Source organism: Pelophylax lessonae, assembly GCF_965119305.1.
Source record: "Pelophylax lessonae genome assembly, chromosome: 3".
Lineage (NCBI taxonomy): Eukaryota > Metazoa > Chordata > Amphibia > Anura > Ranidae > Pelophylax > Pelophylax lessonae.
In genome coordinates this window covers 517,713,624-517,729,177 of record NC_138770.1, presented here as the reverse complement: position 1 = coordinate 517,729,177, position 15,554 = coordinate 517,713,624, and the positions used below count along the sequence as shown (strand labels likewise).

Sequence of the window (15,554 nt, the reverse complement as noted above, 5' to 3'; positions counted from 1 at the left end):
TAATATTCCCATGCTGATTAAAGCTAGGAAATCAACCTCTCGCCAGGTGTATCATTGCACAAAGAAGGCTTATTTTCCATGGTGCGAGGCATGGTAGTATCATCCTAGCTGATACTCTGTGGGACATCCTGTCCTCCCTCCACACTAGGCTGGAAAAACATATTGGCCTTGAGCACCCTGAAGGTTCAAGTCTGTGTTGGCCATTCTTTTTCAGAGACCGCTGGCCACTCATTCCCTGGTTAAGGCTTCTGTTGCCCCTGTTCGTACACCTGTCTTGCCTTACTAATTTGGTCCTGTTGGCCTTACAGAAGCCTCTCTTTCAACCTATTTGGGATATTTTTTACTTGGTCGACCTTACTTGTAATGTAGTGTTTCTTGTGGTTATCATGTCACGGAGGGGGATCTCAGAACAGTAAGCCTTGTACTTTAAAGAACCATTCCTTGTTCTTCATAAAGATATAGGGTTTTAAGGCTTTGAACCTCATTTCTTTATAAGGTGATTTCCTCCTCTTGCCTTAATCAGGACATTGTCCTGCCTTGTTACTTTCCTGCTCCAATTAACCCAAAGAGAGCTTTCTACAATAATTAGGTGTAGTACGTCCACTACATCCATCCGAACATCTGATTCCCTGTCCTGCCTGTGGGCGGTCACTAGGGCTGTCCATTATCTTGTTCCACCATCTTTGGGTGGATTGGGCAGGTTATCACTAAGGCTTATACTTTGAAGAATAGGAATCCTTCTTTCCTTGTGTTAAGGGTCACGCAACTTATTCAGTCGGTGCCTCTTGGGTTTTTTAGCATCAGGCTTCTGTTTCTTAGATTTTCAAGGCCACCACCTGGTCTTTTGTTCATAGGTGTGTAAAGTTTTATTAGGTGTATGTACAGGTTTCTGTTGACGCCAGCTTCAGTCATAAGGTGCTTCAAGTTGCTCTTTGAGTTGGGCACATAATTTCCTTGTTGTGGGCCTTTTAGCTTTATTTTCTGTGTTGCCTCATCCCTTGTATCACTTGGAACATCCCATGATCATAAATTAAAGGAGTCTGTATGGTAAAAATAAGGAAATAGGGATTATTGATTTACCTGTAAAATATTTTTTCTGGGACTAGAGTGCAGGACTTGGGCCACCCTCTCCTCTGGCCTGGCAATTTCTTCTGGTTGCGTGTTTAAAAATTGAGGATTGCCAGGTTTTGGGGGGAAGTTTTATAGACTGTCCTAAAAATGTTGTTTGCCAGTGTCCTTATCTGAAGGTGGCAGCATATATATATATATACAGCAGGGCTCAAAATTTCAAATCCTGGGCTACTAGCCAGGCCTTAAGAGTTACTTGCCACCAGTTGCCCTTACCCTGGCCTGACCCTAATTCCGCCCCTAAACACACCCTCATAAATTATCATATTTTATTTAGATTATACATAGTACAGGAGACTGCCAGAAAGACTGCAGACATGGTACAGGAGACAGCCAGAGAGACAGCAGACATGGTACAGGAGAGGGTCATAGACTGGAGAGATGGCACAGGAGAAAGAGACTGGAGAGATGGCACAGGAGAAAGAGACTTGAGAGATGGCACAGGAGAAAGAGACTGGAGAGATGGCACAGGAGACAGAGACTGGAGAGATGGCACAGGAGACAGAGACTGGAGAGATGGCACAGGAGACAGAGACTGGAGAGATGGCACAGGAGACAGACTGGAGAGATGGCACAGGAGACAGAGACTGGAGAGATGGCACAGGAGACAGTCAGAGACTGCAGAGATGGTGCAGGTACTGTGGAGATGGATGCTCCCCCCCCCTTCCCTCCCCCTCCTCTGTGTGCAGGCATGGCCAGACCCAGACTCCTCTGTTTACTTTCCCCCCTCCCCGACCCTTACTCCCTCGGCCCTGCACAAACTTCTACCCAGAAGGCTGTTACCTTGAAGTCTCACTTGCTGCCAACTCTTCTTCCTCCTCCTCGCTGCCCTGGGACATGCATCTTTTTTGCCGCCTCAAGTCCGGAATGTCAGTGAGCAGAGAATCCATGGGGCTGTGCTGGAAACTACATTTCTCTTACGTCCTCCGACAGTCGCCGCCTCTTCATATTCGTCACATATGGGGTATTAGACTTTGCTCCGAAGGAGTAGCTAGGCAACAGAATATGTTAACATTAAAGCTTTTAACATATCCCACCCTCAAGGGGTGGTCCCCTCAGTCAATACCCTCCTACTTCCTGCAACCATATCTCAGTTTCAATGTCTAGCTTGTCAGGAGTGGCTGGCTCTCTCTGTGCTGGGGCTTTGTGCCCCAGACTCTTTCTTCTTTTTTGATTTTTTGTTTGAGTTTTCTCTCTACCTTTACTTAGCTGTTCTTTTTGTCAGCATTAGTTAGTTCTTCTGATGAAGAGGATCATGCGGGCTGGGTCTCGGGCTGATCCCCCTGGTCGCAGGTCGTGGGTCAGTGGCTTCCCAGCCTGCCATCGAGCGTTCAGCCAGGTAACGCTCCTGGCACAGTGAACGACCCATCCCTGTTCGGTGCAGGGATGATTGGTGAGGTGGCTACCTCACTGGACGCTGTGCGGTTTCTTAACCCCCATTTTGTGCGTCTTGTATGCGACTCTCCCTGCCTCATGTGCAGCGGCTTGTTCGCCTGTGCGGGTCCCCCACGCCATTGTGAGGTAAGTGTATCTATGTGGGGACCTGTCTGTCTGGGGGGGTGTCAGTCTGGGACTGTGTAACCTGCCTCTGTTCTCACTGTTTGTCTCCCTATCACTCGGCTGCATGCTGTGGGCTGCAAGGGGGGGGGGAGCTGTGTGACACTATGTGTGTCAGCTTTGTCAGTGTGAGAAGCTGTGTGCTGTGGGGCATGTTTTGTGGCATGTTTGGGCACTATACAGCGATCGCTGCGGCGATCTACCATGTTTTTTTATATATGGCTAAATGTGTGCATTACTGTACTGTGGAGCGGTGGTTTCGGCGCCAAGCGGCGCCATTTTGCCTACACTCGCTCCGGCCGCATGTTCTACATGCATGGCGGCCATTTTCTTGTAGCCTCCCATAGGCTTTAATAGAGCGCCCTGGTCCCATCACTTCCTCTTCTCCTGGGTACACCGATCGAGGCAGCGGCAGCGGCGAGGGTCTCCTCAGGTTATATCCTTCTTATCCATTGCCTGTGTCAGTTTTATTGTCCCTGTGGGGGTCTCATTGTGCTTGTGTGTGGTGCGGTGGGCTGCGCTCGCCGCGCTTGTTAAAGGGGCAGTTAACCCTTTATTATCTGGCATTTTGATATTGGGGCAATGGAGTCTCAGGAGGGCAAATTTCCTACCGCCTTGGTGGATAGCCAGGGGACCGCTGTTTCCCCCCCAGGGGGGAATTTGGCCACTATTGTGGCTGGCCTTGCTGCTCAGGTGCAGATGCTGGTGGCTGCTCAATCTACCAAGAGACTCAGAGTTTCTCTTTCCTCTGAGTCTGAGGGTGAAGGTGATGGGGCTGTTATGGCGGGGGTCTCCTTATCGGGGTCCCGCTCCTCCCTGGATCTAGTGGGGTCCGAGGTGGAGGCTGAAGTTGAAGGGGTTGATAATTCTCCCCCTGGCTCGCCTGAAGAGCTTGCAATCATGGATGAATTGATTGCTTCCATAAAACAAACGCTGCGTTTGCAGGATGAAGTGTGTCCCCCCGCTGCCTTGGCGGCTTATGGGACGCAGAGAAAACGCAGGACGCCGCAGGTTTTTCCCTGCAATGATGATTTTCAGCGCGCTGTTAAGGAACAATGGTGCAATCTACGCAAACCTTTTGCTGTGCCAAGTAGGTTCAAGCTGCGTTATCCTTTCTCACCTTCCACTGATGAACGGTGGTGTGTGCCACCCCCGGTGGATCACGCAATTGCGGTTTTAAACAAATCTACTGCGATTCCTGCAGAGGATTCCCCTGTGTTCCGTGATGCCACAGATAGGAGATTGGAGTCTCTTGCCCGTCATACTTACTCTATTACGGGTTCTATGCTTAAGGCTCTGTTTGCCTCTCTCATGGCGGCCCAGGCTGTCGCAAGTTGGACGCAGATGCTTAGGCGCGTCCTAGTGGCCGATTCGGCCTCGCCGGCGACCCTGGATATGGTGGATCAAATCCACCAGGGTGTCATGTATCTGTGTGATGCGGACTTGGACTTAGTCCCGTTGGCTGCACGTGTGCACAGCGTGGCGGTGTTGTCTCGCCGCCTGGTTTGGTTGAAATGTTGGTCGGTGGACCAATCTTCACGTAAGACCTTAGCCAATCTGCCTTATGATGGGTCTCGCCTTTTTGGGGAGTCCTTGGATGTGTTGATTAAGGGGATCACCGGAGGTAAGAGCACTCTCTTGCCCCATTTCCCCAAGGCTAAAGGGGCTTCTGGGAAGAAGCATGCTAATTTTCGGCCCCCTCAGGGGTCCTTTCGTGCCTTTCGGTCGCACTACAAGGGCAAACCGTTCAAAGGTCAAGGCTCTCAAAAGAAGCCCTGGTCTGGGAAACAGAAGTCCGGTCAGTCCGGATCCGCAGCCCATAACAGTGCGGCCTGAAGGGGCGCCCTCACCCGGTTTTGGGGTGGGGGGACGCTTGCTCGGTTTTCTTCAGCCCTGGTTGGCCCGCGTGCGGGACAGATGGGTTCAGGAGATCGTTCGATCTGGTTACAAGATCGAGTTTCTCGGCCGGAGAGCGGATTTTTTCCCTCAAATCTTCAGCTGTCTCCGGAGCGTTTACGGGACCTGCACCTGGCGGTGCGGGACCTGAGGGCTCAGGGAGTGGTGGTTCCGGTGCCTCATCGGGACAGATTTTGGGGGTTTTATTCCAATCTGTTCACCGTGCCCAGGAAGGAGGGCAAGGTTCGTCCAATTCTGGACTTGAAGGCTCTGAACCGCTCTGTGCGGGTTCGCAAGTTCCGCATGGAATCCCTGCGGTCGGTGGTGGCTGCCCTGGTTCCGGGGGAATTCATGGCCTCCATCGATTTGAAGAATGCGTATCTTCACATCCCCATTTTCGAGGGTCACCAGCGGTACCTTCGATTCGCCATTGCGGAGGATCACTACCAGTTCGTGGCGTTGCCTTTTGGTCTCGCCTCGGCTCCGCGGGTTTTCACCAAGGTGCTTGCACCGGTTCTGGCATTATTGAGAGCCCAGGGCATTTCTGTCCTGGGGTATCTGGACGACATTCTGGTTCGGTCTGCGACCAGCCAGGGTCTGGAGGAGGACCTGTCTGTCACGATGCAAACTCTGCAGGAGTTTGGTTGGACGATAAATTTTCCAAAGTCGACACTGAGTCCGTCGGTTCGTCTTCCCTACCTGGGAATGATCCTGGACTCGGTGCAGGCGAAGGTCTTCCTGCCGGAAGACAAACTCAGAACTCTCCAGGAGGAAGTCAGGTCCCTCCGGGACGTTCCGCTCTCGTCTCTGCGGACGTGCATGAGATGTCTGGGATTGATGGTCTCGGCCTTCGAGGCGATTCCCTTCGCCCAGTTTCACACGCGGGGTCTCCAAGCGGAGATCCTGTCCATGTGGGACGGGCGACCTCAATCTCTGGATCTTCAAATCTCGTTGAGTCATCGCACCAGAAGAGACCTTCTGTGGTGGCTCCAGTCCCCGATGGTGTCCGGGGGCAAGTCGTTACGTCCTATCTCGTGGACGGTGATCACCACGGATGCCAGCCTGTCGGGCTGGGGTGGTGTTCTGGGCGTTCTGTCCGCCCAGGGAACTTGGTCGGAGGGGGAGTCCTCCCTTCCGATCAACATTCTGGAATTGCGTGCGATAAATCTCTGTCTTCATCGCTGGACGGACCGGCTGCAGGGCTGCCCGGTTCGGGTGCAGACGGACACTGCCACGGCGGTGGCCTACATCAACCACCAAGGGGGCACCAGGAGTGCCCGAGCGGCTCGAGAAGTGGCCGACATTCTGACTTGGGCCGAGACTCATGTCCCGGCGATAACGGCGGTGCACATTCCGGGGGTGGAGAACTGGCAGGCGGACTATCTGAGTCGCCAGACCCTGGATCAGGGGGAATGGTCTCTCCACCCGGCTGTCTTCCAGATGTTGTGCGCAAAGTGGGGTGTTCCAGATGTGGACCTGTTCGCGTCTCGTCTCAACAACAAGGTGAGGAGGTTCGTGGCAAGGACGCGCGACCCTCGGGCAGACGCGTCGGGCGCGTTAGTGGCCCCGTGGCATCAGTACAAGCTGATGTACGCGTTTCCACCGATTCAGTTGCTGTCCAGGTTCCTTCGCAGGTTACAATCGGAACGCAGCACGGTGATTCTTGTGGCCTCGCCGGTCCTGGTACGCAGACCTCGTGAATCTGGCGGTCGACGCCCCGTGGCGTCTACCTCTTCGAGACGATCTCCTGTCTCAAGGGCCGATATACCATTCTGCTTTACAGTCGCTGGCTTTGACGGCCTGGCTGTTGAGACCGAGGTCCTGAAGGAGAAGGGTCTCTCCCCGGAGGTCGTTCATACCTTGATCAACGCGAGGAAGTCTTCCTCGGGGAAGGTTTACTACCGTACTTGGAAGGCCTATTTTGCCTGGTGTGAGTCCAGGGGGTTTTCACCCCGCACGTACTCGGTTTCCCGAGTGCTGTCCTTCCTTCAAACAGGTGTCGATCAGCGTTTGGCGCTGGCTACGATAAAGGGTCAGGTGTCTGCGCTGGCCGTTCTGTTTCAACGTCCCGTGGCTTCCAACTCCTTGGTTGGCACTTTTGTTCAGGGAGTGAGGCATCTGGTTCCTCCTAGGAGGGATCCTTTGCCCCCTTGGGACTTGAATCTCGTTTTATCTGTGTTACAACGTGCTCCTTTTGAACAGATCAGGGAGATCTCGTTGTCTATGTTGTCCAAAAAGGTCGCCTTTTTGGTTGCGATCACTTCGGCTCGCAGAGTGTCGGAGCTGGCGGCTTTGTCCTGCAAGTCTCCGTATCTGGTTGTTCATTTGGATAAGGTGGTCTTGCGACCTAATCCTTCTTTTCTTCCGAAGCGAGTTTCGGAATTCCATCTTAATGAGGATATTGTCTTGCTGTCGCTGTGCGCGAAGCCTAAACATCCGAAAGAGGTGAGACTACATTCTTTGGATGTTGTTCGGGCGATAAGGGTTTACCTTAAATCGACTGAGTCTTTTCGAAAGACGGATTCCTTGTTTGTTCTTCCAGAGGGTCCTCGGAAGGGCATGGCGGCGTCGGCCTCTACCATCGCCAAATGGATCAGGCAGACCATTGAACAGGCCTATGCCTTGCAGGGGAAGGTTCCCCCTGTGCCTGTGAAGGCGCACTCTACTAGATCTCTGAGTACGTCTTGGGCCTGTCGTCATGGGGCTTCTGTAGCCCAGGTGTGTAAGGCGGCGACCTGGTCGACCGTGCACATTTTCACAAAATTCTACAAAGTAGATGTTCAGGCATCGGCGGATGCTTCCTTTGGCCGCAAGGTTCTTAGTGCGGCAATTCCCTAGGGTCCCTTGTTGGGGACCTCTGGCTGTTGGGATAAGTTTTTTATCCCCTGGTTCTTTGTCTTTTCCTGGGTTGTTGCTCCTGTTGAGCAATTGTTTTTTCCTGTAGCCCAGCTGGTTTCCTTCCTTTGGTAAGGTTCCTTTCTTTGATGCGGAGACTGCGTTGCCTTTCGGCGCGGATGCGTTTCCCACCCCTCATGTTTGCACTGCTTTGGGGCGTCCCCATATGTGACGAATATGAAGAGGCGGCGACTGTCGGAGGACGTAAGAGAAAACTGAATTTTTGTAAAATCTTAACTGTAAAATTCCTTTCTCTGAGTCCTCCGACAGTCGCCGCCCCCGCCCCTCTTTTGGGGTTTGGTTGTATACTCTACTGCTATTCCACTGAAACTGAGATATGGTTGCAGGAAGTAGGAGGGTATTGACTGAGTGGACCACCCCTTGAGGGTGGGATATGTTAAAAGCTTTAATGTTAACATATTCTGTTGCCTAGCTACTCCTTCGGAGCAAAGTCTAATACCCCATATGTGACGAATATGAAGAGGCGGCGACTGTCGGAGGACTCAGAGAAAGGAATTTTACAGGTAAGATTTTACAAAAATTCAGTTTTCCCAGCATGCAGCGCGGCTCACAGCCCTCCATAGAGATGACTAGGGAGGCAGCTCCTGCGGCTTGTCTAAAGCCGAGCAGAACCGCCCCCCACCCTAGCCGAGCCGAGCGACCGGCAACCACCTGAGCCAAGCTGCAACACTCGCATTCAAATAAATTCCACTCGCCAAATGCGACCAGGCAAGTGGAAATTTTGAGGGCTGTATACAGTATAATAAAAACCAAAAAGTGCAGCGCTGAAATCAGTATACAATTATATAGCTGAAAAGCTCATATAAAGAAAACAAAAAAGGAGAGGGGATAGTGTCCAAATGAATAGTCCCAATATTAAGTGCAGAGATGTGAATCCACGTGCAAAATAACTTTCTTCCAGTGACACCAGGGAAAAGTGTAGGAAGGGGACACCCTTGTGCTCAGGTATAACAAGCAGCTTACCGAAATTCCGTGGCTGCTCAATTTAATGAGACAGCCTCTCCCAGCTAGTAATAAACCAGTAGGTCAACCGATATCAAGCTCAGGTGCTTCCAAAGACTCCAAAAGCCGAAAGCCGTTTCCAGTGTCTTGTTAAACCGATCACATTAATATGTGGCACACTTGGAACTTCTCATAAACTCCATTGAACGTAAAGCCATATGTAGAAAGAAACAGAGGCCCATAGTGTAATCCCGTAAACCAATAGGTAAATTTATTAAAAAACTACTTACAATTTAAAAGACAAAAACAGGCATGTAGTATGTGCCGGTCATGGATCTAACCGCGGCGTCCCGCAAGTCTCCAGATCAGCATATGGATAAACAGCCGGCTTTGTTGGGGGGCGTGTGGACGTTTACGTCTGGGATCGCCAACGTTTCGTCATAAGAAAGACTTCTTCTGGGCGTGACCCCAGACGCAGCACACACGCCTATGTACCCCCACACCTATGTCACATGACAGTCACCTCTGCCAATGGGTGTTCAATCCCAGGGGGGCAGGAGTAATATGTTAATAACTCAATTCTAATAGGTTAGAAGACCAAAGGAAACCGTCTGGAGATAGGTGGCACAAAACGCTAATAGGAAGTGACGATCCGTCTTCCTTAATGCCCATTCGTTCAATAGGCAAAGGGGCAGGGAGACGGTCGTCACGTGATGCACGTCACATGATGAACAGGAAGTGATGATCGGTATCCTCCAATGACTCATCGTCATCCGGGCGGAAGTGACACGCTCACGCCCATAGCTGACAGGGTAAGAGGGCGGAGGCAGAGGTGCGGTCGTCACTCCAGACACATCCCTTGCAACAGGAAGTGATGATCCTCACTGTTCAAGAATGGTGTCAGCAGAGTATGTCAAACCCTTGTAACAGGAAGTGACGATCCTCACTGTTCAAGAATGGTGTCAGCAGAGTATGTCAAACCCTTGTAACAGGAAGTGAAGATCCTCACTGTTCACTGTTCACAAGAAGATCCTCACTGATCTTCACTTCCTGTTACAAGGGTTTGACATACTCTGCTGACACCATTCTTGAACAGTGAGGATCGTCACTTCCTGTTACAAGGGTTTGACATACTCTGTTGACACCATTCTTGAACAGTGAGGATCATCACTTCCTGTTGCAAGGGATGTGTCTGGAGTGACGACCGCTCCTCCGCCTCCGCCCTCTTACCCTGTCAGCTATGGGCGTGAGCGTGTCACTTCCGCCCGGATGACGATGAGTCATTGGAGGATACCGATCATCACTTCCTGTTCATCATGTGACGTGCATCACGTGACGACCGTCTCCCTGCCCCTTTGCCTATTGAACGAATGGGCATTAAGGAAGACAGATCGTCACTTCCTATTAGCGTTTTGTGCCACCTATCTCCAGACGGTTTCCTTTGGTCTTCTAACCTATTAGAATTGAGTTATTAACATATTACTCCTGCCCCCCTGGGATTGAACACCCATTGGCAGAGTTGACCGTCATGTGACATAGGTGTGGGGGTACATAGGCGTGTGTGTTGCGTCTGGGGTCACGCCCAGAAGAAGTCTTTCTTATGACGAAACGTTGGCGATCCCAGACGTAAACGTCCACACGCCCCCCAACGAAGCCGGCTGTTTATCCATATGCTGATCTGGAGACTTGCGGGATGCCGCGGTTAGATCCATGACCGGCACATACTACATGCCTGTTTTTGTCTTTTAAATTGTAAGTAGTTTTTTAATAAATTTACCTATTGGTTTACGGGATTACGCTATGGGCCTCTGTTTCTTTCTACATATGGCTTTACGTTCAATGGAGTTTATGAGAAGTTCCAAGTGTGCCACATATTAATGTGATCGGTTTAACAACACACCGGAAACGGCTTTCGGCTTTTGGAGTCTTTGGAAGCACCTGAGCTTGATATCGGTTGACCTACTGGTTTATTACTAGCTGGGAGAGGCTGTCTCATTAAATTGAGCAGCCACGGAATTTCGGTAAGCTGCTTGTTATACCTGAGCACAAGGGTGTCCCCTTCCTACACTTTTCCCTGGTGTCACTGGAAGAAAGTTATTTTGCACGTGGATTCACATCTCTGCACTTAATATTGGGACTATTAATTTGGACACTATCCCCTCTCCTTTTTTGTTTTCTTTATATGAGCTTTTCAGCTATATAATTGTATACTGATTTCAGCGCTGCACTTTTTGGTTTTTATTGTATTTTTTGAATCACTGTTAGTTGATTTTGTGCTAGCTGCTCACTATTGTTCTCAATCATTTGGTTTTCTGTCACATCTAGCGCGGAAATTTCTCTTCTATTTATATTGCATATATACAGTATAACCCATGGTCAAGATTTAAAGGAGTCTGTGTTCTGTACTGTACTCCAAGAAGAGGATTTTACAAGTAAGTAAAAATCTATATTTATCTCCCCTCACTAAGCAAAATCTTCCTTAACCACTTGCTTCCTGGGCACTTATACCCTCTTCCTGACCAAGCCAATTTTCAGCTTTCAGTGCTGTGACAATTTAAATGACAATAGCGAGCTCATGCAACACTGTACCCATATGAGATTTTTGTCTTTGTTATAAAATTTTGCAAACAGGTAATTTTTCTCCTTCACTGATGTGCGCTGATGAGGCTACACTGATGGGCACTGATAAGCTGCACTGCTAGGCACTAATCAGGAGGCACTGATGAGGCTGCACTAATAGGTGGCACTGATGGGCACTTATAGGCAGCACTGATAGGCAGCATTGATAAGTGACACTGATAAAGAGGCCCTGATGGGCACTGATAGGTGGCACTGATTATCAGTACTGATGGGCACTGATTAGCAGAACTGGTGGGCACTGAGTGGACCGATGTCCCTGTAACATAAGCTGGTTAACAACTTTCCTCTTTTAAGCGGCTTCTGTTTACTTCCATGATCAGCTGTCATTGGCTGACAGCTGATTACATGGTAAAGGGCCTGCTGCGATTGGCCCTTTACCTCGATCTGTGATCAGCCGAGCCGAGAACGAAAGTCCTCCCTGCATTTTAAGCCCACGCTGTAGCTGTCTTTCAGCTCTAGCGCGGGCACCAAGTGGTTAATTTCTTTCTCACATGCCCACTCCATACACTGCAGCTCACAGTGGGAGGGTTTCAGCAAATGCAGCAGTGCTGTCAATCCAGAAAGCAGTTGGCAGGACTAGGTGAGGCCAGATGTTGATTAAGAAACTACAAGTCATGCCCTTTGCAACATATTTTTTATCCCACTTTAGTGGAGGCAGGCAAAGTTTGCATGTATGTGGCACTTCTGCTCAGAATTCAGGAGCAGTGCAGTATCGTGGATGTGAGGTAAGTCACTTTGGGTGGGGGGCTTGTGGAACCCAAATTTTTTTAGAGCAGTTGGGAAACTCCTTGTCCAGCTTCCCTGGCCCCTCTTATGTGTAAGTCCCCCTGTGTTTATTAGGGGCACAGGGTGACCAAGAACCCCAGTCGGGTCTGCACTAATCAGACTCGCTGTACAACCACACCTGACTCAGCATTTCCTGTTACCCTGGTTATCCTGGGTTCTATATGTGTGGTTTGTGTTGAAAGAGTGAAGGGCCTCTTCACTTGGGACAATAACATTTCTAAACAATATCAAATATATGAAGATAAACAATTTGACTTTTCAGATTGCTAAAATATTATAGGAGTGTCTCATAGACCATTGCTAGATAGTGAGGTGGGGTTTGTTATTGTTAAGTGTCTGTATCCCATTGTTCTATTGTGTCTGTCTGCCTTAAGATCAACCTATCATGTAATGTATATGTGTATTTGGATTGGCTGCTATGGGGGAGGGGGTTGTCCCACAGTGTATATCTTTTTGTGCCTGTGTGTGAATAAACAGTTTTATTCTGGTTCACTCCAAAACTGGTACTGTCTAGTTCTTGGGGTAACTATAGCCAGATTCACGGATCTCGTTTTTCAGAGCTTAGGAAGCAGCTTCTTGACGGAGATACCCAGTCGGGATATCCGGTTCCGTCGCAGTGGCCACACCATTACAGGAAGATGCATTAGGTGAACTTTAGTGGAAAGCTAAATATGCACTGTATGTGTGAACAAATCTTCACCACAGATGCACATATGTGCATTATACACTTCTCTATGAGAGGAGGCCTTAATTTCACTTTAAAAATTAACCTATGGGAGGTAGAGCTGAAACAACGAATTTACATAATCAACAAAAAAAATAGTTGCCAACTATTTTCATTATCGATTAGTTGGTCAGCCGATTAGTTGGCTTACATATAGAATGCATTAACTATATAAAACAAAAGAGAATATGGTGCTAATGTCCGAATAAGCAGCCAGCACAACACAGGACAAATGTAAACAACAATTATAACAATATGTGCAGCGCTACTGAATGATTACCCATAAGGTAGCCATTAATAGATACCTAAACCATGTGTGAATTTCATATATGGAGTAATTCAATATTAAATCAATGTGAAAATATAAAGAAATATGTTAGGATTCGGAATACCCGTATGAGTGTTAAGACATATACAACTTCAAAAAAAGTGATAAAGCAAAATAGTGACATGACAAATCACAATGAAAGTGACATGACATTTAAGTAAAAGGTTCAAAAATGATAGTCCATAAATAAATCCAAATAAGTGTATATGAAACGAATTTTCAAAATGTGCTCCAAATGGATACTGAGTGAAAACCCATGACCAAAAAATATTGTTGTGAAAAAATCCACCAACGTACAGAGAGGCTTACTGGAACAAGTGGACCCAGTTTGGCGTACGCCTAATAGTCAACTCAAGCGTTGGTGTATGCCAGCTATGTCCAAACTATGGCCCTCCAGCTGTTCAGGAACTACAATTCCCATCATGCCTAGTTATGTCTGTGAATGTCAGAGATTTACAATGCCTCATGGGAATTGTAGTTCCTGAACAGCTGGGGGGCCGTAGTTGGGACACCCCTGGTGTATGCACACCTGATAGGGAAGGGGAAAACGATATTGTAGTTCATCCCTCCACTCTCCGTATGACTCTCTTTACACTAGGATACTCCTTATCCACCCTCAATGGAAGGATTCAGTAGGGAATTGGCAGTGATACTCTCAGGCACAGATAAATTCTTCTCCCAAAAATCTCTCAGTGGATAGATCGTCAGAAAAAAGAAAAAAAGCCTCCATATAGTGTAAAACCATACAATGAAGGGATTTATTAAAAGTTCTGAACACTTACAATTCAGTTGATAAAAAGTGCTTTCAAATGTGATCTGTATACAGCATGGGTCCGCAATGGCACAGACAGAACTTGAACCGACGCGTTTTGTCTACCTAGACATCTTCTGGGGTGTGATACTGTCACTGGCATTGCGTTTAAATAGGCATTGTGACCCCAATTAGGACAACCTGTGACTCCGCTTGCGTATGTAGAGGAGATGACATACCATCAAGATGGCGCGGGTGTGTGCACTTCAAGCCTAATAATTGATGACTAATTGATGAAAATAAATGTTAGTTGCAGCCCTAATGGGAGATTGTTTCCTTCCAAAACATTGCCAATCCCTAAAGCAGACCCCCCTCCTCTCAGATTGCTGGTAGCATTTTATGATTTCACAGTACTCCGGGAAAGCCAAAAATCTAGGATTCAACTACATAGTTACCACATCTTTTTGGTTTTGCTTCTTTACCACCTCCCCCACCTTTACTATAGACCACCAAATGCGTCAGATAGCCTCAATGGCCAATAAGAAAGCTTAGCACAAGTGTGGAGGCAGAACAGAAGTGTGGTTAAGAAGCTGATTGGAGGGAAACCCAACGTAAGATCCTTCATCGAACCTATATCCCTTTTCTCTCCAACAAAGACAACCCCCGAGCCAGCACCTGTCCGCTGTGTGCTGCAGACAGGCCTACCTTGAAACACAGGTTTTGGTTTTAGTCTTGCACTTTTATATCCACGTTTTGGGATCAAGTGCTCTCTTTCATTAACGGCATAACTCTTCTTCAGCTCCCCAAAGATCCACTTTTACTCATATTCGGCTATTGGGACAAACAATTCCAAGTATGGACCGACCGACCGTTTCTGTATCCCCGCATCTGGATTTTGACCTGTCTATTGGGGACTAGGAGAGCCATCCTCGCAAACTGGATATCCCAGACCTGCCCCACTATTACCCAAGTGAAACGGGATCTTCACAGCCTTTTAACCAGAGACCAACTTAAAACCGACTTCAATCACAAGTCATCGTCAGATCGCTTTTTTTGCAAATGGCAGGATTTTCTCTCCTCACTACCAAGGGATGCAACCTCAAATCACCTCTATGGAACCTTTTCATATGCAATCACTGGCTAGAGACTAATTTACTGTAGGTGGTGGATTCATGCCCTCCTCTCCCTCCTCCCACCCTCCCTTTCTTTCATTCCTCACCACCACCTCTCCACTTCCACCCCCCCCTTTTTTTTTTTACTTCGTTGTGTTCTGCCTACCTCAATGGGTTACAAGCAAAGATCCATACAACTAGGATTCTAGAATGTTTTCATCCTCATTCTTAAATATATGATCCTAATCTGTTGAGTTTCCATGCCTGGTATTTACAATTGTTATTATTTCTAAAATTGTTGTTCCTCATTTACGCTAATTGTATCTTTATATTGAGTTAATAAAATGTTTTATAAAAAAAAAAAAAAGAAGCTGAAGTGGATATTTGCACCCTAGGGTTTAGGGATCCCAGAGCATGTGAACATGCAAAAAGCATGAAAAACTGGATGTTTTTGTGTGTGTTATTCCTCATGCTCCTTAATGTACTTGTACAGTATGTTGGGTTGATTTTGCGCTAATGTATTATGTTCTATTTATAGGTTGGGATTTATTTGGTGGAGCCGTGCTTATCTAAACCTGAATTTCTAAGTGAAGGGCATAGAAGAATGAAAAAATCTGGTGTTATCATTCAGCGTCTCATAGAGAAATTCTATAACATCACCATTCCAGGTGGGGATATTTTATGTAGTAAAACCTTTCTCAGAAAATAAATTAACTAAAATCCTATTATAAATGAGTCATTTAGAAAGTGTATGAATGTTGTTTTTTTTTTTTT

General features: G+C 47.9%; 2 protein-coding genes across 2 annotated transcripts in view; one reads left to right on the top strand and one right to left on the bottom strand.

Moving 5' to 3' along the window:
- LOC309549695 (sulfotransferase 6B1-like) overlaps positions 1-15,554 on the bottom strand; it is a 403,842-nt gene that overhangs the window by 100,915 nt on the left and 287,373 nt on the right. The gene's annotated exons all lie outside the window — the stretch shown is intronic.
- The window catches only part of SHPRH (SNF2 histone linker PHD RING helicase), a 222,116-nt gene that overhangs the window by 41,372 nt on the left and 165,190 nt on the right, over positions 1-15,554 (top strand). Inside the window, exon 3 of the mRNA XM_082250133.1 lies at positions 15,319-15,448. Coding sequence (XP_082106259.1) covers positions 15,319-15,448 — 130 coding nt within the window. The remainder of the gene's footprint in view (positions 1-15,318; positions 15,449-15,554) is intronic.